This window comes from Haliotis rufescens, unplaced genomic scaffold (genome assembly GCF_023055435.1).
Source record: "Haliotis rufescens isolate VD_foot unplaced genomic scaffold, xgHalRufe1.0.p SCAF_12, whole genome shotgun sequence".
Taxonomy (NCBI): Eukaryota; Metazoa; Mollusca; class Gastropoda; order Lepetellida; family Haliotidae; genus Haliotis; species Haliotis rufescens.
In genome coordinates this window covers 21,380,398-21,406,020 of record NW_025963802.1, presented here as the reverse complement: position 1 = coordinate 21,406,020, position 25,623 = coordinate 21,380,398, and the positions used below count along the sequence as shown (strand labels likewise).

The 25,623-nt window shown below is 41.4% G+C and overlaps 1 protein-coding gene across 2 annotated transcripts in view; it reads right to left on the bottom strand.

The window, feature by feature from the left end:
• Positions 1–25,623, bottom strand: part of LOC124150009 — a 359,724-nt gene that overhangs the window by 232,084 nt on the left and 102,017 nt on the right. For both annotated transcript variants that reach the window (XM_048393436.1, XM_046521880.2), the window contains exons 52-60: positions 23,463–23,849; positions 23,260–23,330; positions 19,092–19,155; positions 18,218–18,424; positions 16,806–16,984; positions 15,056–15,207; positions 12,355–12,464; positions 9,290–9,445; positions 2,546–2,726 (exon numbers count right to left, since the gene is read on the bottom strand). In XM_048393436.1, coding sequence (XP_048249393.1) covers positions 2,546–2,726; positions 9,290–9,445; positions 12,355–12,464; positions 15,056–15,207; positions 16,806–16,984; positions 18,218–18,424; positions 19,092–19,155; positions 23,260–23,330; positions 23,463–23,849 — 1,507 coding nt within the window. The remainder of the gene's footprint in view (positions 1–2,545; positions 2,727–9,289; positions 9,446–12,354; positions 12,465–15,055; positions 15,208–16,805; positions 16,985–18,217; positions 18,425–19,091; positions 19,156–23,259; positions 23,331–23,462; positions 23,850–25,623) is intronic.

Below are 25,623 nucleotides of genomic sequence, written 5' to 3'. Positions count from 1 at the left end.
ATCATTCTTATATCATTATGATGTCCCAACATGTCATTTAACAATCATCTCCCACAACACCTGAAACAGTCACACCATCATTCTCATTTCATTATGCTGTCCCAACATGTCATTTAACAATCATCTCCCACAACACCTGAAACAGACACACCATCTTTCTCATTTCATTATGCTGTCCCAACATGTCATTCAACATATGTCGCCCACAACACCTGAACAGACACACCATCTTTCTCATTTCATTATGCTGTCCCAACATGTCATTCAACAATCATCTCCCACAACACCTGAAACAGTCACACCATCTTTCTCATTTCATTATGCTGTCCCAACATGTCATTCAACATATGTCGCCCACAACACCTGAAACAGACACACCATCATTCTTATATCATTATGATGTCCCAACATGTCATTTAACAATCATCTCCCACAACACCTGAAACAGACACACCATCTTTCTCATTTCATTATGCTGTCCCAACATGTCATTCAACATATGTCGCCAACAACACCTGAACAGACACACCATCTTTCTCATTTCATTATGCTGTCCCAACATGTCATTCAACAATCATCTCCCACAACACCTAAAACAGACACACCATCATTCTCATTTCATTATGCTGTCCCAACATGTCATTCAACAATCATCTCCCACAACACCTGAACAGACACACCATCATTCTCATGTCATTATGCTGTCCCAACATGTCATTCAACATATGTCGCCCACAACACCTGAAACAGACACACCATCATTCTTATGTCATTATGCTGTCCCAAAATGTCATTTAACAATCATCTCCCACAACATCTGAACAGACACACCATCATTCTCATGTCATTATGCTGTCCCAACATGTCATTCAACAATCATCTCCCACAACACCTGAAACAGACACACCATCATTCTTATGTCATTATGATGTCCCAACATGTCATTCAACATATTTCGCCCACAACACCTGAAACAGACACACCATCATTCTCATGTCATTATGCTGTCCCAACATGTCATTCAACATATGTCGCCCACAACACCTGAAACAGACACACCATCATTCTTATGTCATTATGATGTCCCAACATGTCATTCAACATATTTCACCCTCAACACCTGAAACAGACACACCATCATTCTCATGTCATTATGCTGTCCAAACATGTCATTCAACATATGTCGCCCACAACACCTGAAACAGACACACCATCATTCTTATGTCATTATGCTGTCCCAACATGTCATTTAACAATCATCTCCCACAACACCTGAAACAGTCACACCATCATTCTCATGTCATTATGCTGTCCCAACATGTCATTTAACAATCATCTCCCACAACACCTGAAACAGACACACCATCTTTCTCATTTCATTATGCTGTCCCAACATGTCATTCAACATATGTCGCCCACAACACCTGAACAGACACACCATCTTTCTCATTTCATTCTGCTGTCCCAACATGTCATTCAACATATGTTGCCCACAACACCTGAAAGAGACACACCATCATTCTTATGTCATTATGCTGTCCCAACTTGTTATTCAACATATGTCGCCCACAACACCTGAAACAGACACACCATCTTTCTCATTTCATTATGCTGTCCCAACATGTCATTTAACAATCATCTCCCACAACACCTGAAACAGACACACCATCATTCTCATTTCATTATGCTGTCCCAACATGTCATTTAACAATCATCTCCCACAACACCTGAAACAGACACACCATCATTCTCATGTCATTATGCTGTCCCAACATGTCATTCAACAATCATCTCCCACAACACCTGAACAGACACACCATCATTCTCATTTTTATTATGCTGTCCCAACATGTCATTCAACAATCATCTCCCACAACACCTGAACAGACACACCATCATTCTCATGTCATTATGATGTCCCAACATGTCATTCAACAATCATCTCCCACAACACCTGAAACAGACACACCATCATTCTCATGTCATTATGCTGTCCCAACATGTCATTCAACATATGTGTTCAACCATGAAATAAGGTACCTTATAGGTGAAAAATTACATTTTGACTTTTTATCATATTTTAAAACTAAAGCATCCTAAAAACAAAAAAATACATTTCACGAGCTTCAATTCATATTCATTACAGAGATACATGACAATACACATATCGATCTTCAATGAAGTAAGCTGACATCAAAAGTCTTTATGACATCATCGCACAATTCTATCCTGGCACCAATAAGGTCCCTTTTCTCCTGGTAGGTCACATATATCTCCCACAACACCTGAAAATGTTCAGGAAGTTACAAAATGTTACTTTATCAATATCAAATGTTGCATGACAATTGTGTTGAAACACTCCCATTGATGCAAGGGGTGGTTGGGTAGGCTTGTGGTTAAAGTGTTTGCTTGTCACAACGAAGACCTGTGTTTGATTCCTGACATGGGTACAACATCAGGTGTCCTCTGCCATGATATTGCTGGTATATTGCTAAAAGTGGCGCAAAACAAAACTCACTCACCCCATTGATGGATAGACACTAACCTCTGTTACACTGCCCTGTACCGCTACAATTGCTGCTGCATGACAGGTTGAGTATTCTTCCCGGTGGCTGGTACAGCCCCTCCTGTAGCACCCAGTGACTTGTCTCCCTCCTCACCACTGCCAAGCACTGTTGGAGAAACCTGGTGAGGACTGACGATACCCACTCCAGACTGTCATGGATCTGAAAGAACATCTCCCATTTGTCATAGCAGGTTGGCATTCATTTTGAGGGTTCATCATGGATGCTTTTTATTATATGAATATCAAACAAGTCTTAGATCCTTAAAGTATGTCAAAATGTTCAGCCATACACTTTAGTAAGTATCTTTTATCAAGTGATGACCTCCTCCATTGTCTAGTGGTAGAGCGTCTTCCCGGAGAGCGGAAGGTCCGGGGTTCGATCCACAGCCGCATCATACCAAAAGACGTTAAAAGATGGTACTTGTTACTCTGTCTGTCACTCTGCATTAAGGGGCTAAAAAAAGGACTGGTCGGCTTGGAGTCAGTATGCTGTGTCTGAGAGGGGTATTCATGTTTAACTGTGGCATGGTATCTCAGTGTGCTAGCACTATAAATTGGCATCACTCCGGAATAGTACAAGCAGCCACACACACACGTTCATGCACATGCTATATAAGTGCAATAATCTTGGAGGCCGCATTAAGCCCCATTTCAACTCACCTCATCAAGTGACCTTCCTCATGAAATAAACTACACACTGTCCTTATAATTCACCAACAGTTTGACATGGGCCAGGAAGCCATGAAAGAAGATCACTTTATCGTCAGTACTAGTTTGTTAGTCATATATTCTATCCCTTTTGTATAAATCTTTTTGTTGACCAGGAATACACTGGAAATTTTAGTAACATTAAATACATTGATAATGTTTTCATTCAGATGACACCATATATATTTTCTTCAAAAAGTCTCAGAGGAACTTTGTAAGTACATGTTCTTGTTAAAAAATAGACACATGCATGATTTGTTCCATTTATACATGACTTAAACCAAAACAGTTCATCCATTAGCATTTACTGAAGTAGCATAGATACCGTATTCAACGTAATAAGGGCCCCGCTCTAATAAGCGCTCTCAGCGATATTTGCTAATATATTGGCTAGTGAACAATCCCAATTAGCACCCCTTCCGATTGATTAATGCAGACAAGACTTATTTTTTCGTGTATAATACGCACTCCTGTTTTATATATATGCACCCTTAATTATGGGCAATTAAATTCTGGAAAATATATCTGTCGAGTATGATACACACATACGTTTCTTTTGTATCATTTCAGGCTGTCAGCATAAACCACGAAATTTACGATCTTTCAACTATGTTTTCTTTCTCACCAAAATTATATTCTAATAAGAGCCCCCTATTTCTAAATATGAGAGCGCCCCGGGCGCTTATTACGTCGAATACGGTACATCATATGTATTTGACATACAGTGGATTGCATCTGAAACTGTTAACATACATGCAGAGCATGGTTTACACTGAACCGCAATGGTTGATCGTCTCAGATGTTTCAGTGTGCAGACATTGGGCTATTCCACATCAAAGACAGTTTACTGCTGAACCCAGTCGTAAATCTATTCCACAATGATGCATGTGGATTATGGATGCGCATGCATGAAGGTGAGAAGTCGCAGGTTTCAGCTGTCCTACAAAATTGTGAATATTGTCGAAAAGATGGCTCACTAATACAACTCTGCATCCAAATCTGCATCTAGATTACTATGGGTATAACGCTCGATGTTTGGCGAGCAAGGATCGGGTGTTTCATCCCTCCCCGTGGACATAGAAACGTCGACAAGTTTGAACGCTACACAGGTGAGACAAGATGGACACCAGGTATGAGCTTCGCATATCCACTTCTGAGTGTGGCTATTGTCTGCAGTCTAACCATGGGTTTGGGAACGTTATGTGTTAAATATCACAGGATATTTGCAAGCTACTTGGTTGACTTAACATATGATCATCATAATATTATTGGTGATTTGAACAAGGCATCACCCAACACCTTTGGTGACGTCACGTCAAACACATACTGCATGATGTTGACCCATACACGAAATGTATGCGATCCAGGTGAGATGCACGAGCTACCCAAGCGTGTTATGACTCTTATACTATTGTCTACAAATCAGGTTGAGACAAACCCCGAGCACATGCTACCCAAGCGTGTCATAGCGCTTATGCTACTGTGTGCAAATGACGTGGAGACAAACCCCGGGCCTGTTACCCTACAAGATCTTAACAACATAAAAGAAGCAATCCTTACCGAACTGAGAAACGTCAAATCCGACCTAGGTAACGACATTTCTTATCTAAGAACAGAAGTCAAAAGTATCGGAACTAAGTGTGACAATCTAGAAAAATCAGTTTCGGAACTGAAATCAGACATGAAGAAAATTGAAGCTGAGAACCACGTAATGCAATCTGACGTCGATGCGGTTGCTGAGACAGTGGATATCATAAATGACAAACTTTCGCAAATTGATGTTGAACTTGATAAACTCGAGTCGTTTAGCCGAAGAGATAATATCATTATCTATGGTGTTGATGAAGATGAAGGCGAAAAATCTATAGCCTGTAAAGAAAAAGCGATCGCCGTACTTAATGAAAACGCAACATTCAAAACCTGGCAACCGACTGACGTTGCACGCGCCCATCGCCTCGGTGAGAAGAAGCCTGGTAGTGAAAGACCACGACCAATAATTGCAAAACTGGTACTCTCAGACGACAAGGTACGAACATTGAAAGCCAGAGCGACATTTAAATCGAATGGACTTGGAATTGGAAGTGATTTAACCACGCGTCAACGCGAACAATTGCAAGCCCTAAAAGGAACGGGAAATTTCGGGCTTCTTCAAGAATGGCAAGCTTGTTACGATGCCTCGTACGTCGGCTGACCAACGTGGATCTACAAATCAAGACTCAGAAAACCGAATGTCGGACAGACTTCGACCAAACAGAAGTAAGTCGCGCCCTGGGAAATAGCACAATGGCCATGGCCCGGATCATCTCCCACAAGGAACCTCTGATGTGCACACCGGTGATACTCGCGCTCACAGTGTTACTGATGTCAACAGAGACGCGTTCTCCTTTGTATGTTGGAATATTGGTGGTCTTCTCAGCAAAATAAATGATGTTGACTTTTTAACTTACATCAGTAAATTTGATATTGTGTGCCTTGTTGAGACATTTGTTGTAAATATTCCAGGAAAACATTGGCTACATGGATATGATACTTTTTACTGTCCTGCAGTTAAGTTATCCAACTATGGACGTTTATCAGGTGGTATTTGTCTGTGTGTACGTCAATCACTGAGTAGTTTCTGTAATGTTATACAAGCAGATAGAGACAACATAATTGGTCTCTCGTTATCTAAAGATTTATTTAGAATTGACAAAAATGTGAATTTGTTATGTACCTATATCCCTCCAATGGGGTCTCCTTATTATAATCATGTAAACACCAATAGTAACATTGTAAAAGTAGAAGAATTCTTAATAGATAATGATGAAATGTTTTCAAATTCATACAATTTAATCTGTGGAGATATGAACGCGAGAACAGGTGAGAGAAATAACCCTGATATTAGCAATAATGATGATAGCTTCAATCATACCTCCCCTTTCCCTGAGGAGGAGGATGACCCTGTTGAGGATCGTACTTCACAGGATACAGTTGTAAATAGATTTGGTCAAATGTTGTTGGATTTATGCTATGTTTTTAAACTTTACATCGTAAATGGACATGTATATGGTGATACTAATGGGGAATTTACTTATTGTAGCCAACATGGATCTAGTGTGAACGATTATTTTATAAGTTCACCAGATTTTTTTCAGTTTATCAATATGTTCACTGTCGGTGATCGATCTGATTCTGATCACTTTCCATTAGAATTGATGTGTAGATTTCCAAATATGGGTAAGAGGTGCAACAATGATTCATGTATGGATCCACAAGCATCAGAGAAAATTGTATGGAATGATCATTACTCCAGTTTGTTTCTTGATAACCTGAGATATAATTTTACTGAAAACAAAGAAATGGTCCTTAAAGAAATTGATAATGCTATTGAAAACGCAATTAGCCACTTTGTCGACATTGTATTAGACTCTGCTAGCTGCATGAAAAAGACAATACGACATAATCCACAATTTGCCAATCACAAACCACTAAGTCTAGAATGTAGACAAGCGAAACGAGAAACACGTAGGGCACTTAGGAGATTTAGAACACAAAGAACAGTCGCTAACAGAATTGTGTACTGTAGACAAAGAAATCATTATAAATTTTGTTGCAGAAAATTTAAATCCATTTCACGTAAGAAATCAGTTGAAAGATTGCATAGAAGCATAAATAGTCAATCTAGCTTTTGGAAACAGATAAGATCATTACAAAACAAACCCAGACAGAAGAATCATATAACGAAAGCAGAATGGCTGTGCCATTTTAGAGAGGTTTTTGCAAATGACAATGTTTTTTCTCCTCACTTAGATGATGAAAATGAACTCAGTTCTAATCAGTTTACAGATATTGATGCATTCATACTAAATTCTACGATAACTGAACATGAAATTACATCATCAATAAATAAGTTAAAAAAAGGAAAATCCGCCGGGCCCGATCAAGTGCTGATAGAAATGCTTAAATGTTCCCAATTAGATATTATGCCATTTCTTCATAAATGTTTCAACAAACTCTTTGATAATCAAATATTTCCAAACAGTTGGTCTTGTTCAGAAATAGTCCCTCTACATAAAAAAGGCGATCCGAGAAACCCTGACAACTACAGGGGGATCTCATTAATGAGTGTTCTGGGGAAAATTTTTACCTCTGTTTTGAATAACAGGCTTACTAACTGGGCAAATATGAGAGATAAGATACCGGAAGTTCAAGCTGGTTTTAGAAAAAATTATTCAACCATAGATCATATTTTTACATTATATGCTGCATTTCAAAAATGTCTAACACGTCGTAAACACAAGGTTTACGTTGCTTTTATTGATTTTAAAAAGGCATTTGATACAGTTGATCGTTATAAATTATGGTGTTGTTTAAGAAAAGCTGGACTACAAGGGAAGATGTTTAATATACTACAATCAATGTATTCAAATATCAAGTCACGTGTACGTAGTGATTATGGTGTTACTGATTTTATCGATTGCCCATCTGGTTTACGTCAGGGAAGTATACTGAGTCCTCTGTTATTTTCGTTTTTCATAAGCGAATTATATTATGAAATCTCAAGTAACGGCAAGCATGGTATACAGATGTATCCTGACATCCTTGAACTTCTTATGCTCCTTTTTGCCGATGATGTTATTTTACTATCTGACACTGTTATTGGTCTACAGAATCAGTTGAATGTATTAGATAAATATACTAAGGAATGGAATTTATCTGTAAATTTAGATAAGACAGAAATTATAGTATTCAGAAAAGGGGGTCCTTTAAATTTTAGGGAAAGATGGTACTTAAATGGACAACAAATTAATGTAGTTAATGGTTATAAGTATCTCGGCATAATGTTTAATTCAACACTAAATATGACCAAATGTGTATCTGACTTATCACTGCGAGGGAAACGAGCTTTACTTAATATAATGTCTGTTTCACATAAACTTGGAGTTATTACTCCAAAAGTATTTTTCAAATTATTATTCAAATACAGCCAATTTTATTGTATGGATCTGAAGTGTGGGGTTACCGAAGATATGAATGTTTAGAAAGAATTCACCAACTGGCATGTAAAAAGTTTCTTCGCGTTGGAATAGCAACACCAAACAATATGATATATGGAGAATGTGGAAGATACCCACTTTACATTAATTCACAAATAAAGTGTTTAAAATATTGGTTTAATATCATCCGTATGCCAGAACATCGGCTTCCGAAAAAAGCCTATAACATGCTCTTTCATTTAGATAGTATCGGTAAGGTTACATGGGTATCGCATATTAGGACACTATTATTCTCACATGGATATGGGTATATATGGTTTAACCAATCTGTTGGTGATCAACATTTATTTCTAAATGATTTTCGTAAAATAGCAATAAATATGTTCTATCAAGGGTGGCAATGCAACTTGGAAAATAGTTCACGTTATGATTTGTACAGAACATTTAAGACTCTATTAGAGCCAGAAAAATATCTATCAGTTTTAACAAATAGTCACCTAAGAAATGGATATATTAAATACAGACTTGGCTTGTCAAAACTTATGATTAACTATGGACGGAATATATCACTTGAAAGAATACAAAGAATTTGTCCATTCTGTAACTCTGCTATAGAAGACGAAATACATTTTACCTTTGAATGTCCTTATTATGCAGAATTACGTACTAAATATATACCAGAATGTTTCTTATCTAAGACGAGTAGAATAGCTTTTGTTTCTATTTTGTCATCGAATGATGCCGATGTAATGTTTAAACTGTCTTTATTTGTAAAACATGGGATGGAACTACGAAATAACATGTTGAGTGGAAATTCATAATTTTAATTACCTCACCCTAGAAAGTCCTCATGATTATCACCGATTGTTAAATGAATGTTATATTTATATAATTTTTGTTGTATCTCCCAATCTGTAAATTCTCACCCACTGTATTTATGTGAACTTGTATAGGGCCGATGGCCTTTGATACAATAAACATCTTTGACTTTGACTTGAACATGTGTATATGTCTTATTCACTTTTCATTCAAAACCTACCTGTATGCCTGTGACACATGATGCTAGGACTGATTTCTGTAGGTCAAGTGAGATGAGCCCCTGACACTGCACACCAATTTGTGTAGTCAGGATGAAATCTTCACAGTACTCCTTCGCCTGGACTTGGCTGTAACGAAGACTGGGCCATGGCTGGAGCTGCAAGGAAGATGTGTCTACCCTCAGATTCCACAAGGACAAGTAATGAAGGCACATGGATCAGACTTTATTTCTGTACTTTAGCAAAAAAATAATGAAATGTTTTACAGAAACAGGGAAGGCAGACAATATCAAAAGAACCATAAACCTATACTGCTTAGAAAGTTGCACAATGTGTGATGATGTGCCCAATGTTATGCATGTACAAAACTAGGCGTATTAGGAGAAAGAATTACTGGTACTTGTCCAAGGGAAAAGATGGTTCCAGTCAAATCTCTTCATGTTCTTTTGGACTCACCCTACAACTATAAACTTTGAACTTTTGTCAGTGGCATACCAGCTTGTCACATTAACAATATCATTAATATTCCTATAAATGCCAGTATCAACATACAAACAAAAAATGAGTGAGAGTAATTGTTGTTTTATGCCAGAGTCAGCAACATACTTATTTATTAAGTGACAAAACAATCTCCATAATCATAACAAATCTCATTTGCATGACTCTGACTTCATCATAGGCATGTGTGTTTGTTAATCACTGTCTGCTTCAAAAAAGGTGAGTGTACACTGTCCCACTCGTGACACCCATCACAAACACATGCAAATGTGAGACAGTTGTTCACTTAAAAAAACATGGAACATATGTAACAAGGAATTGCATCAGACATTATCTTGACTACCATGAAACATTTTGAAAGCTTAACTAAGATCTTGAAAGTTGTAACCTTGATCAACCAAATCTTCAGCAAGAGTCATATGACACTCTTTGAAAAGCTCAATTGTACCTTAAAAAGTGTGCAATGTTGACACTAAAAGTTAGAGCTGCTGGAATTATTGCTTGACATAAAGTGTAAGTTGACTATTGGAAAGTTGAAGTTATCCCTCTTGTCTCTTGTGGAGAGTGTTTGGCTATTTAGAATTTTTTATTTTTATGCAATGATCCAAATGGAAACAGACTGTTTCACTGGTGTCTTATATCCCTAGGTGGGTAAATCAGAGGAAGGAAATTAGCTATTTGACCATATTGAACGGTATAACTGAAGCTGAACTAAAACTTCTTGGCCAAATTCCCTTGTTTTGATTTAGCCAATCCAAGCAGAAATTATGAATCATAATCCATAAAGAAACAAGCATGAAATACTCATATCCCTTGCCAATATGACATGTCCGATTGTGTGCAATGCATTAGCTCCTGTGAACTATGTTGACTGGGCCTTTTTGTAAATTGCCTGAATGCAGCACTAAAAACGTTATTACCAGTGTTGTTTTGCCTTCTGCAGTTTATGATTCAATATGTATCTGTATTTGTAACGAGTTGTGTTATTACTTAAATAATTTTCTAAAATTCATAAATAGCAAAAGGCAACAATTCAGCATATGTCTGATAGATGTGGAAAATTTTCACCTGGAATCGAACCCTACCCTTATTGTTTTAGTCCAACTTGTTGCCATGGAAACATAAAAAATAAAAATTTATAAAATTCCTATATAGCAAAAGGCATCAGTTCAGCATGAGTCTGATAGACATGCATAGTTTTGAAGAGAAATATTTAACGGTTTCTGAGTTATGCTCCGGAAACGATTTCGGGATGCACACACACGCCCACACACGGACGCACGGAACCCATTTCAATATCCCCCTCCAACTTCGTTGGGGCGGGGGATAACAAATCAGTAAGCACAAATGGTGCCCATGTATTGGGATGCTCACTTCTTGCCTAAATGTCTTATCCCCAAAGTTAATATCGATGTTATCAATGAAAAGTACAAATTGTCCTGTACCTGTGATTGAAGGAATGAAGTTTATCATGTCGGTAAAAAAATCAAATGAGTTTTTGAGAATCAACATGTCATTAATTGCATTCGACTCAAATACACTCTGTCCTAAAAGTCCTCCCTTTATTATCCCTCGCCCAACAAAGTTGGTGGGGGTTATAGAAACGGACTCCGTCCGTCCATCCGTCCGTCAAGTATCGTTTCCAGAGCATAAACCGTTCAATATTTTTTCCTGAAACTTTGCAGGTCTGTCAAGTACATGCTGAACTGGTGCCTTTACCTATTTCAAAATTTTAGAAATTTTAATTTTTTACGTTTCCATGGCAACCAGATGGACTTAGGTTCTGTGAGGGTAGGGTTTGTTTCCGGAGCATAACTCATAAACCGTTCAATATTTTTTCATCAAACTTTGAAAGTCTGTCAGGTACATGCTGAACTGGTGCCTTTTGCTATTTCGAAATTTTAGAAATATTTATTTTTTACGTTTCCATGGCAACAAGATGGACTTAGGTTCTAAACTCTTCTTTTTTTGACAATTTCCATGACAAGTTCCACCTCGGTTAAAGGTTAGGGTTTGTTTAGATTTAATTTTGTCATAAATTCTGCAACAGGGGTTATGGATATAGCCACGTTAGTGGCAAACTCGTGTTGTATCATGGATAGGTCATATATTAGTGGGTGGGTGGGATTGGTCTAAGGATTGCATCATATTTTGTTGTCTGCCCCCTCCTCCCCCCCCCCCCCCCTTACGTAACATTAATTCATCCCACCCACCACACTCCACCTATGATAATTTACCAATAACTAAATAATGTTCAAGTGAATAAACAATTTGATATAAAAAATTGAACTGGGCCATTTTCTCATGCAAACACCACACAATCACACCCCTACACCCCAATTTTCAAAAATAGAAAAGTCACCTGTGATTATATGACCAAAGGGTTGGAAGTAGCTTCATGAGTCTAAACCAGTCTAAACCAGTAAGTTTAGTGCTGCTTTGAACAGTATTTCAGCTAAAGCATGTCAGCTTAATGTTGAAGAAAATTCCAAAGTGATTTAGGGTCTTAGAAAAATTCAAATCTATCACATGTTATCATTTCTTAAATCACAAAAGAAATGTCACAAACCTCAAATTTGAACTCTTCTTCGTATACATAAACAAATTTCTGTGAGAGTTGTCCTGGGCAACCAAGAGGACGTGATGACATCTTGATGAAAAAATCTGTCTTATCCACACCTGAAATTGATGGAAGTACATGTACATGTACATTGTAAACAAGACTTAGGCAATTACTAGCAACATATCTCCTCAACCAGATATAGTAGTCTCCCCTTCACCAGGCAGAAGCCTCACCTTCACCAGGCAGACAGCCTCACCTTCCCCTGGCAGAAGCCTCACAGCCAATTACCTTCACCAGGCAGACAGCCTCACCTTCACCAGGCAGACAGTCTCACCTTCACCAGGCAGACAGCCTCACAGCCTTTCCTTCACCAGGTCGACAGTCTCACCTTCACCAGGCAGACAGCCTCACCTTCACCAGGCAGACAGCCTCACAGCCTTACCTTCACAATGCAGACAGCCTCACCTTCACCAGGCAGAAGCCTCACAGCTTAACCTTCACCAGGCAGACAGTCTCACCTTCACCAGGCAGACAGCCTCACCTTCACCAGGCAGACAGCCTCACAGCCTTACCTTCACCAGGCAGACAGCCTCACCTTCACCAGGCAGACAGCCTCACAGCCTCACCTTCACCAGGCAGACAGCCCCACCTTCACCAGGCAGAAGGCTCACAGCCTTACCTTCACCAGGCAGACAGCCTCACCTTAACCAGGCAGACAGCCTCACCTTCACCAGGCAGAAGCCTCATAGCCTCACCTTCACCAGGCAGACAGCCTCACCTTCGCCAGGCAGACAGCCTCACAGCCTTACCTTCACCAGGCAGACAGCCTCACAGCCTTACCTTCACCAGGCAGAAGCCTCACAGCCTTACCTTCACCAGGCAGACAGCCTCACAGCCTCACCTTCACCAGGCAGACGGCCTCACAGCCAATTACCTTCACCAGGCAGACAGCCTCACCTTCATCAGGCAGACAGCCTCACCTTCACCAGGCAGACAGCCTCACAGCCTTACCTTCACCAGGCAGACAGCCTCACCTTCACCAGGCAGACAGCCTCACAGCCTTACCTTCACCAGGCAGACAGCCTCACCTTCACCAGGCAGACAGCCTCACAGCCTCACCTTCACCAGGCAGACAGCCCCACCTTCACCAGGCAGAAGCCTCACAGCTTAACCTTCACCAGGCAGACAGCCTCACCTTAACCAGGCAGACAGCCTCATCTTCACCAGGCAGAAGCCTCATAGCCTCACCTTCACCAGGCAGACAGCCTCACCTTCACCAGACAGACAGCCTCACAGCCTTACCTTCACCAGGCAGACAGCCTCACAGCCTTACCTTCACCAGGCAGAAGCCTCACCTTCACCAGGCAGACGGCCTCACAGCCAATTACCTTCACCAGGCAGACAGCCTCACCTTCATCAGGCAGACAGCCTCACCTTCACCAGGCAGACAGCCTCACCACCAGGGAGACAGCCTCACCTTTGCCAGGCACACAGTCTCACCTTTGCCAGGCAGACAGCCTCACAGCCTTACCTTCACCAGGCAGACAGTCTCACCTTCACCAGGCAGACAGTCTCACCCTTGCCAGGCAGACAGCCTCACCTTCACTAGGCAGACAGTCTCACCTTTGCCAGGCAGACAGCCTTACCCTCACCAGGCAGACAGTCTCACAGCCTTACCTTCACCAGGCAGACAGCCTCACCTTTGCCAGGCAGACAGCCTCACAGCCTTAACTTCACCAGGCAGACAGTCTCACCTTTGCCAGGCAGACAGCCTTACCTTCACCAGGCAGACAGTCTCACCTTTGCCAGGCAGACAGCCTCACCTTCACCAGGCAGACAGCCTCACCTTTGCCAGGCAGGCAGCCTTACATTCACCAGGCAGACAGTCTCACCTTTGCCAGGCAGACAGTCTCACCTTCAGGGAGACAGCCTCACCTTTGCCAGGCAGGCAGCCTTACATTCACCAGGCAGACAGTCTCACCTTTGCCAGGCAGACAGCCTCACCTTTGCCAGGCAGGCAGCCTCACCTTTGCCAGGCAGACAGTCTCACCTTTGCAAGGCACACAGTCTCACCTTTGCCAGGCAGACAGCCTCACAGCCTTACCTTCACCAGGCAGACAGCCTCACCTTCACCAGGCAGACATTCTCACCTTTGCCAGGCAGACAGCCTCACCTTCAGGGAGACAGCCTCACCTTTGCCAGGCAGGCAGCCTTACATTCACCAGGCAGACAGTCTCACCTTTGCCAGGCAGACAGCCTCACCTTTGCCAGGCAGACAGCCTCACCTTTGCCAGGCAGACAGTCTCACCTTTGCCAGGCAGACAGCCTCACCTTCACCAGGCAGACAGCCTCACCTTCACCAGGCAGACAGCCTCACCTTCACCAGGGAGACAGCTTAACCTTCACCAGGGAGACAGCCTCACCTTCACCAGGCAGACAGCCTCACCTTCACCAGGCAGACAGACACTTTCACCAGGCAGATAGCCTCACCTTCACTAGGCAGACAGCCTCACCTTCAACAGGCAGACAGCTTCACCTTCACCAGGGAGACAACCTCACCTTCACCAAGCAGACAGCCTCACCTTCACCAGGCAGACAGCCTCACCTTCACCAGGGAGACAGCCTCACTTTCACAAGGCAAGATAGCCTCACCTTCACCAGGCCTCAGATCTTCACGGGTCAGATATGTGAGTAGCCTAGGCCTCACCTTCAACAGGATGACATGTGAAGATGCTGATGTCTGCACCACAGCCTACAGTAGAGCCTACATCACCACATTTGCATAAAACAGGGGCTGACATGGTCTCAGCAGGGTCTTCAGAACAAACACCAGACAAGAAGTCTTCATTCTTCTTCACTCTGAGAATGAAAAAAAGTTAGATTAGTTTAAACCTTTGACAAATATTAGTCATCCTCTGTATCTCCATAACTCACATTTCGATAAACGTACACTAAACCTTGGATCCATTCCCGTGGTTCCTGCAATCTTAATATACTAGCCATAAATTTTCATTTGCCAATTTGATTTGCTTTGCTACTCGATCTAAAGGACCAATCACAATGCAAGTTACAAACCAGTTTCATTATTGGGTTGACCATATCAACAACATGGCAGCCAGTCCCATTCATTACGACAGAGTTTGAGAGAAATTCAACACTGAAAATTTAACTGTCACAGAAAACAAATCCCTCAAAAATCTTTTTAATGGAAAGGATGTCTTGATGTCAATCTCCCTTACACATTTTCTTTTTCCTTATCTCAAAGTTTAACTGGTCTGTAAAATGTGAATGGAAATCAAGGTGGGTGATATAACATTGTGAGAACCACGGGGATGGGTCCAGGGGTTAGTGTAGGTTTACCGAAATGCTAGCCCTGGAGATACAGAGGATGAATATTAGCATATTAACAAGTGTTAAGCAATCTGCATAGTTAACATGTCTTCGTCTGCTGTCCTTCCTACCATGTGTCCATACCAAAGAGGTTTCCCAAACGCACAATAATAGCTATGTCTTTATATTTGCTCATGTTTGGGGATGGCCTTGGGCAATTGATTCAAGACAACTTTAAGGACAACTTCGAGACAGGTTAACTCACTATTGCTAAAGTCATCAACTCATCAAGGTTGCTTTCAGATATATGTGGGGGCACGGGAGGCCCAGTTGTCTAAGGCACTGCGATTCGCTATGCAGAGTTGCGTCCCTTGGGCATGCCAAGAATTAAATGATTGTGGGTTCGAATCCCAGTTCGCCCCAATTATGTTTCTAGGTTTGTCAGCACCATACCCAAGCTTGTGAGTTTCACTGCAGTGGTAAACGTCTAAGACCTGCATCACTTTAAGCTGACATGCCCTGATATAACTAGAATACTTTAAAAAGCGGCATTAAACCCAACTCACTCACTTCAGATATATGTAGCTATACACTAATTTGTCATACTAGTTTTTTTATCATGTTGTCAATTGTCACAGTTATACTTGTCATACTGTCATGTTTTATACTGTAATGTAGTATATGATTGTGCTTTTGTCATACTGTCATACTGTCATGTTTTATACTGTAATGTAGTATATGATTGTGCTTTTGTCATACTGCCCTACTGTCATACTGTCATGTTTTATACTGTAATGTAGTATATGATTGTGCTTCTGTCATACTGCCATACTGTCATGTTTTATACTGTAATGTAGTATATGATTGTGCTTTTGTCATACTGCCATACTGCCATACTGTCATGTATCATGTTGCAGTTGTCATATGCCACAGGTATTTATCAAAAGCTCACGTCTGAAAGCTAAATATTCTCAGGATCTCAGATCTAAGATCTCGATATCAATCTTTGTAATCAATAAGGGAATTCATTTTCAGAAAATAAACACTTGTGTGTAGTATCACTGATAATATTATTGATAGATGTGCAATCACTACTCAAAAACTGTTGAATGAGGATGACCCCTAACCTCCAACTAATGGAGAACTCCTCCCCTGCTTCCCGGTCATTGGTTGAGTTGCCGTCATAGGAGCCACAGAGTCCCTCTGTCAACTTGTAGTCCATAGCAGAAGGCTGCACCCACACATCCAGGCATTCAGAGCTTCCAACATCAGTAGCAATCACGTATGTCCCACTTGGGAAGTGAACCTAAAAGCAGGGAGGTTAAAACAGGATAATTTCTCACAATGGAGTACTTGTGACAAAAATGCATTTACGCTAATTATCCATCTGTCCAGCTGTCTTAAAGCTTACACACCCAAGTTGGCATGTTGTATGCTTGAAATTTTAAACTTTCAAAACATGTAGATACACCCTTTATGAATAAATCCACACTCATCTTGTGTATTATGTTTAGTCATTGTCATGTAAGACTTACAAAGGAAGCATTTATGCATTCAATTTCAAACTTCAATCTTCAGATGATGAAGTTCAATTGCTTTGGATAATTCTTTTTAATATAGAGCTCCATTGGGGCCAGAAATTAAACCACTGAAATTGGAGGTAAACATATTTCGCTAAATTGAATTCTTATTTACACGAACAGAATGAGGTTTCAAATGTTTAGCAGTTATCATACAGCTCTATATTCAAAAGGCAGTATGTTTATCACCATTCTGCCAAGACAAGACTTTATAGGAATTCTTTGGTCTTAGCAGAAATATTGAGTGAAGCCGCATGTGTTGAGTGCATGAATTAAAGAAACACAATAACAGTCTTTGAAGTCTTTGTATTATATACTCAAATATTGTTTTGGACATCATTGGACTTTACTCACATATATGATGGGCACCAAGTTTTAGGCATAGCTATCTTCTAAGCCAACATGAAGTGGGAACCCTAAAATAATTACCTTTTGCAAAGTTTAGTTCAACACTGCTTATCACCATTGTGTCACACCACACAATGTGATGCAAAAGGTATGATGTAGATATAGCAAGCATCAAAGTGTAAGGTTTTTGTTGACTTCTATAACCTATCTTTCTACTTATGATTATTTCAACATGACTACCAACAATGACTGAGAATGAAATACTTTCTAGGATTATTAGTTTCTGCATTTCTATGGCCATCTAACCAGCTGTTTCCCTCAGAGGTTAGTGAGAAGAATCTGACTTAGCAATAAGAAAACGGGTTTATTCCAAATTTATGGTAAAAGTCATAATTTACCCAATCTAATGATAGCCTGTGTTTCATCAAGAGATTAGATAACAAGTCATGTGTCATATGAAAGTAGCCAGCATTCAAACAAGGGTTTACATTTACTCAGGTGGAGGAAAAAAACAGATCTTACCTAATGGTATAAATGACATGGGCCAAAAAGTGTAACACAAAAAGCAAACAGACTGTAACAGGACTAGGAGAAATCTTCTTGCCAACTACCTGTTGTGTACGTCCCTCATCAAACTGAAACACCCTGGTGTTTGGTGTGAGGTCTCCATTAAGGAACATGGTAGTCACTGTTGTCACTTGTTTGTCATCTCTTGTACATCTATTAATCAATGTCACATCATCTCCCGATTTCACAGCCACTGCACAGGGACATGGTGGTGACTTTGTGGCATTGTCATGTCGCATAAATATCTCCACCTGTACAAGGCAAAAATGTACATGAGATCTACCTGATACATTGTCTGGTATATCTGATTTGACAACTTCCTCCGAAGTTGATGAATTATGCTAATTCTAATTTGCTGGTAGAAAGAGAACAGCTCTTCATGCCAGATGCAGCCAAGATATAAAACACTTATCATACCTTCATGTTAGAATGATGAGGTCTGATTGGTTCACGAGATCTTGATAAAATATCTCCCCCCCCCCAGGAGGAAAATATATTTCTAAGCCGGGAGACTAATCTCTAATACCCTGCCACAAAAAAAACATACTGCACGTGGATTTCTGATATTACGAGAATAAATCCCTTATACCCCACTTTGAAGCAAGAGGACGCACACTCTTTTCCGAATCAATGAAAGTCACAAGACATCACATAAGTGAACCTCAGCTCAATTGAACAGCTGTTTTCTATCAATTTTGCATTTATTTTAATTCTTTTAAAATAGCATATTAAAACATATTGGTAAGAAAGATTCGTTGTCCGGTGAGTGGTACAAAACCTAACAAGGGATGCATAAAGCCACATGTACCCTGAGTAGTACTGCTACAACTTATAATGTATTTTCATGTACCTTCCTGTACATAATCATGTTATATCGAATGTTGAAGCATTTGAATCCAAATCCACAAACTAGCTTACCTCATATGGCTGTGTCCTATGGCGATACATGTTGAACACCCCTTCTGTGTAAATGTCATAGGCTCTGGAATGTAGACAAAAAGCTTTTAAGATGACCACGATGCAGTTTTCTTCTGTAAGATGTACGACATAAAAGGATGATGAAAAGAAGTCGGTGAACTCAACTCAACTGATGGTAACCCCACTAACAATGACTACACTAACACTCCACCCCACAAACAATGACTACACTAACACTCCACCCCACTAACAATGACTACACTAACACTCCACCCCACTAACAATGACTACACTAACACTCCACCCCACAAACAATGACTACACTAACACTCCACCCCACTAACAATGACTACTCTAACACTCCACCCCACAAACAATGACTACACTAACACTCCACTCCACTAACAATGACTACACTAACACTCCACCCCACTAACAATGACTACACTAACACTCCACCCCACTAACAATAACTGCACTTACACTCCACTCCACTAACAATAACTACACTAACACTCCACCCCACTAACAATGACTACATTAACACTCCACCCCACTAACAATGACTACACTAACACTCCACCCCACTAACAATGACTACACTAACACTCCTCCCCACTAACAATGACTACACTAACACTCCACCCCACTAACAAAGACTACACTTACACTCCACCCCACTAACAATGACTACACTAACACTCCACCCCACTAACAATGACTACACTAACGCTCCACCCCACTAACAATGACTACATTAACACTCCACCCCACTAACAATAACTACACTAACACTCCACCCCACTAACAATGACTACACTAACACTCCTCCCCAATAACAATAACTACACTTACACTCCACTCCACTAACAATAACTACACTAACACTCCACCCCACTAACAATGACTACATTAACGCTCCTCCCCACTAACAATAACTACACTTACACTCCATCCCACTAACAATAACTACACTAACACTCCACCCCACTAACAATAACTACACTAACACTCCACCCCACTAACAATAACTACACTTACACTCCACTCCACTAACAATAACTACACTAACACTCCACCCCACTAACAATGACTACACTAACACTCCACCCCACTAACAATAACTACACTAACACTCCACCCCACTAACAATGACTACACTAACACTCCGCCCCACTAACAAAGACTACACTAACACTCCACCCCACTAACAATAACTACACTTACACTCCACCCCACTAACAATAACTACACTTACACTCCACCCCACTAACAATGACTACACTAACACTCCACCCCACTAACAATAACTACACTAACACTCCACCCCACTAACAAAGACTACACTAACCCTCCACCCCACTAACAAAGACTACACTAACACTCCACCCCACTAACAATAACTACACGAACACTCCACCCCACTAACAATGACTACACTAACACTCCACTCCACTAACAATAACTACACTAACACTCCACCCCACTAACAATGACTACACTAACACTCCACCCCACTAACAATAACTACACTAACACTCCACCCCACTAACAATGACTACACTAACACTCCACTCCACTAACAATGACTACACTAACACTCCACTCCACTAACAATAACTACACTAACACTCCACCCCACTAACAATGACTACACTAACACTCCACCCCACTAACAATGACTACACTTACACTCCACCCCACTAACAATAACTACACTTACACTCCGCTCCACTAACAATAACTACACTAACACTCCACCCCACTAACAATGACTACACTAACACTCCACCCCACTAACAATGACTACACTAACACTCCACCCCACTAACAATAACTACACTTACACTCCACCCCACTAACAATAACTACACTTACACTCCGCTCCACTAACAATAACTACACTTACACTCCATCCCACTAACAATAACTACACTAACACTCCACCCCACTAACAATAACTACACTAACACTCCACCCCACTAACAATAACTACACTTACACTCCACTCCACTAACAATAACTACACTAACACTCCACCCCACTAACAATGACTACACTAACACTCCACCCCACTAACAATAACTACACTAACACTCCACCCCACTAACAATGACTACACTAACACTCCGCCCCACTAACAAAGACTACACTAACACTCCACCCCACTAACAATAACTACACTTACACTCCACCCCACTAACAATAACTACACTTACACTCCACCCCACTAACAATGACTACACTAACACTCCACCCCACTAACAATGACTACACTAACACTCCACCCCACTAACAATGACTACACTAACACTTGACTCCACTAACAGTAGCTCCACTGACACTAACTCAACTGAGGGTAGCCCCACTAACAAAGACTACACTAACACTCCACCCCACTAACAAAGACTACACTAACACTCCACCCCACTAACAAAGACTACACTAACCCTCCACCCCACTAACAAAGACTACACTAACACTCCACCCCACTAACAATAACTACACTAACACTCCACCCCACTAACAATGACTACACTAACACTCCACTCCACTAACAATAACTACACTAACACTCCACCCCACTAACAATAACTACACTAACACTCCACCCCACTAACAATGACTACACTAACACTCCACTCCACTAACAATAACTACACTAACACTCCACCCCACTAACAATGACTACACTAACACTCCTCCCCACTAACAATAACTACACTTACCCTCCACTCCACTATTAATAACTACACTAACACTCCACCCCACTAACAATGACTACACTAACACTCCACCCCACTAACAATAACTACACTTACACTCCGCTCCACTAACAATAACTACACTAACACTCCACCCCACTAACAATGACTACACTAACACTCCACCCCACTAACAATGACTACACTAACACTCCACCCCACTAACAATAACTACACTTACACTCCACCCCACTAACAATAACTACACTTACACTCCGCTCCACTAACAATAACTACACTAACACTCCACTCCACTAACAATAACTACACTAACACTCCACTCCACTATTAATAACTACACTAACACTCCACCCCACTAACAATGACTACACTAACACTCCACCCCACTAACAATGACTACACTAACACTCCACCCCACTAACAATAACTACACTTACACTCCACCCCACTAACAATAACTACACTTACACTCCACCCCACTAACAATAACTACACTAACCCTCCACCCCACTAACAAAGACTACACTAACACTCCACCCCACTAACAATAACTACACTAACACTCCACCCCACTAACAATGACTACACTAACACTCCACTCCACTAACAATAACTACACTAACACTCCACCCCACTAACAATAACTACACTAACACTCCACCCCACTAACAATGACTACACTAACACTCCACTCCACTAACAATAACTACACTAACACTCCACCCCACTAACAATGACTACACTAACACTCCTCCCCACTAACAATAACTACACTTACCCTCCACTCCACTATTAATAACTACACTAACACTCCACCCCACTAACAATGACTACACTAACACTCCACCCGTCTAACAATAACTACACTTACACTCCGCTCCACTAACAATAACTACACTAACACTCCACCCCACTAACAATGACTACACTAACACTCCACCCCACTAACAATGACTACACTAACACTCCACCCCACTAACAATAACTACACTTACACTCCACCCCACTAACAATAACTACACTTACACTCCGCTCCACTAACAATAACTACACTAACACTCCACTCCACTAACAATAACTACACTAACACTCCACCCCACTAACAATGACTACACTAACACTCCACCCCACTAACAATGACTACACTAACACTCCACCCCACTAACAATGACTTCACTAACACTCCACTCCACTAACAGTAGCTCCACTGACACTAACTCATCTGAGGGTAGCCCCACTAACACTAAGTACACAAACATTAGCTCAACTAATACTAACTCCACTGACAGTCATGCCACTAACACTAACTCCACTGACACTAACACTACAAACTCTATTGACAGAAGCAATACTGACAGTCACTCCAACGATGGAGGCTTCACTGACATTTGCTTTTGCATGTCCATAACATATTCATGAAGACTAATTATTCCAATACTTACTGTCCATCAAATGTGATGACATGTGGTGCAGCTTGGCACAGTGAAGAGGAATCCAAGTCTTTCACTGTCACCTGAAACATTAATTACACCTCAACAACATCATGTGGACTTCTATTCTGACACACAAGTAATTGTCAATGACTTCTTATAATCTTATTGCATCCATTCAAAAAATAAGTACTTATAAAATGAAAGCTACTCACCTTACCACTTGTGGCATTTCCACTGAACACAAGCTGATCCCCTGACATCACAGTGGCTGATAGCATCACCTCTCTGACCTGGTCACCATCAACTAGCTGGTCACTCACTGCCATCAGTGGAACATGCAGCGTCTCCGGCCATGATGGATACTCCAGTAAACAGTCAGCCTCATCCGGTAACAATGATGTAGATACATACACTGCCTGGTAGTAAGCCTCTGTTGTGGAAGAGCATTTGTATTCTTCATGTCTGGTAAATGAAATACCAACTTTGACTGAGCAAGTCTGGTTGTCCAGTTTACAGAAATATTGTGTTGGAACAGTCGTCTTGACATCCACTGTAACAGCTGCTCCACCCTCATACAGCGTGATGTCTTCTGTAATGATCTGCCATAGGCAAAGCAAAGTGAGCTGATCAGACATTGTAGTCTTGTACTGAGTGGGGAGGGAAGGTAATGGATGGGACACAGTGACAGGATCAGACATTGTAGTCTTGTACTGGGTGGGGAGGGAAGGTAATGGACACAGTGACAGGATCAGACATTGTAGTCTTGTACTTGGCGTGGAGGGAAGGTAATGGATGGGACGCAGTGGCAGGATCAGACATTGTAGTCTTGTACTGGGTGGGGAGGGAAGGTAATGGATGGGACACAGTGACAGGATCAGACATTGTAATCTTGTACTGGATGGGGAGGGAAGGTTATTGACACAGTGACAGGATCAGACATTGTAGTCTTGTACTGGGCAGGGAGGAAAGGTAATGGATGGGACACAGTGACAGGATCAGACATTGTAGTCTTGTATTGGGCGTGGAGGGAAGGTAATGGAAGGGACACAGTGACAGGATCAGACTTTGTAGTCTTGTACTGGGCAGGGAGGAAAGGTAATGGATGGGACACAGTGACAGGATCAGACATTGTAGTCTTGTACTGAGTGGGGAGGGAAGGTAATGGACACAGTGCCAGGATCAGACATTGTAGTCTTGTATTGGGTGGGGAGGGAAGGTAATGGACACAGTGACAGGATCAGACATTGTAGTCTTGTATTGGGCGTGGAGGGAAGGTAATGGAAGGGACACAGTGACAGGATCAGACTTTGTAGTCTTGTACTGGGCAGGGAGGAAAGGTAATGGACACAGTGACAGGATCAGACATTGTAGTCTTGTACTGGGTGTGGAGGGAAGGTAATGGATTGGACACAGTGACAGGAGCAGACATTGTCGTCTTGTACTTGGTTAGGAGGGAAGGTAATGAACACAGTGACAGGATCAGACATTGTAGTCTTGTACTGGGCGTGGAGGGAAGGTAATGGATTGGACACAGTGACAGGAGCAGACATTGTCGTCTTGTACTTGGTGGGGAGGGAAGGTAATGGATGGGACGCAGTGACAGGATCAATCATTGTAGTCTTGTACTGGGTGGGGAGGGAAGGTAATGGATGGGACGCAGTGACAGGATCAGACATTGTAGTCTTGTACTGAGTGGGGAGGGAAGGTAATGGACACAGTGACAGGATCAGGCATTGTAGTCTTGTATTGGGTGGGGAGGGAAGGTAATGGACACAGTGACTGAATCAGACATTGTAGTCTTGTACTGGGTTAGGAAGGAAGGTAATGGACACAGTGACAGGATCAAACAGTGTGTTCTTGTACTGGGCGTGGAGGGAAGGTAATGGATTGGACACAGTGACAGGATCAGACATTGTAGTCTTGTACTGGATGGGGAGGGAAGGTAATGGACAAAGTGCAAGGATCAGACTTTGTAACAGCTGTTCCACCCTCATACAGTGTGATGTCTTCTGTAATGATCTGCCACTGGGCGTGGAGGGAAGGTAATGGACACAGTGACAGGATCAGACATTGTCGTCTTGTACTGGGTGGGGAGGGAAGGTAATGGACAAAGTGACAGGATCAGACTTTGTAACAGCTGCTCCACCCTCATACAGCGTGATGTCTTCTGTAATGATCTGCCACTGGGCGTGGAGGGAAGGTAATGGATACAGTGACAGGATCAGACATTGTCGTCTTGTACTGGGTGGGGAGGGAAGGTAGTGGACACAGTGACAGGATCAGACATTGTAGTCTTGTACTGGGCGTAGAGGGAAGGTAATGGAATGGACACAGTGACAGGAGCAGACATTGTCGTCTTGTACTTGGTGGGGA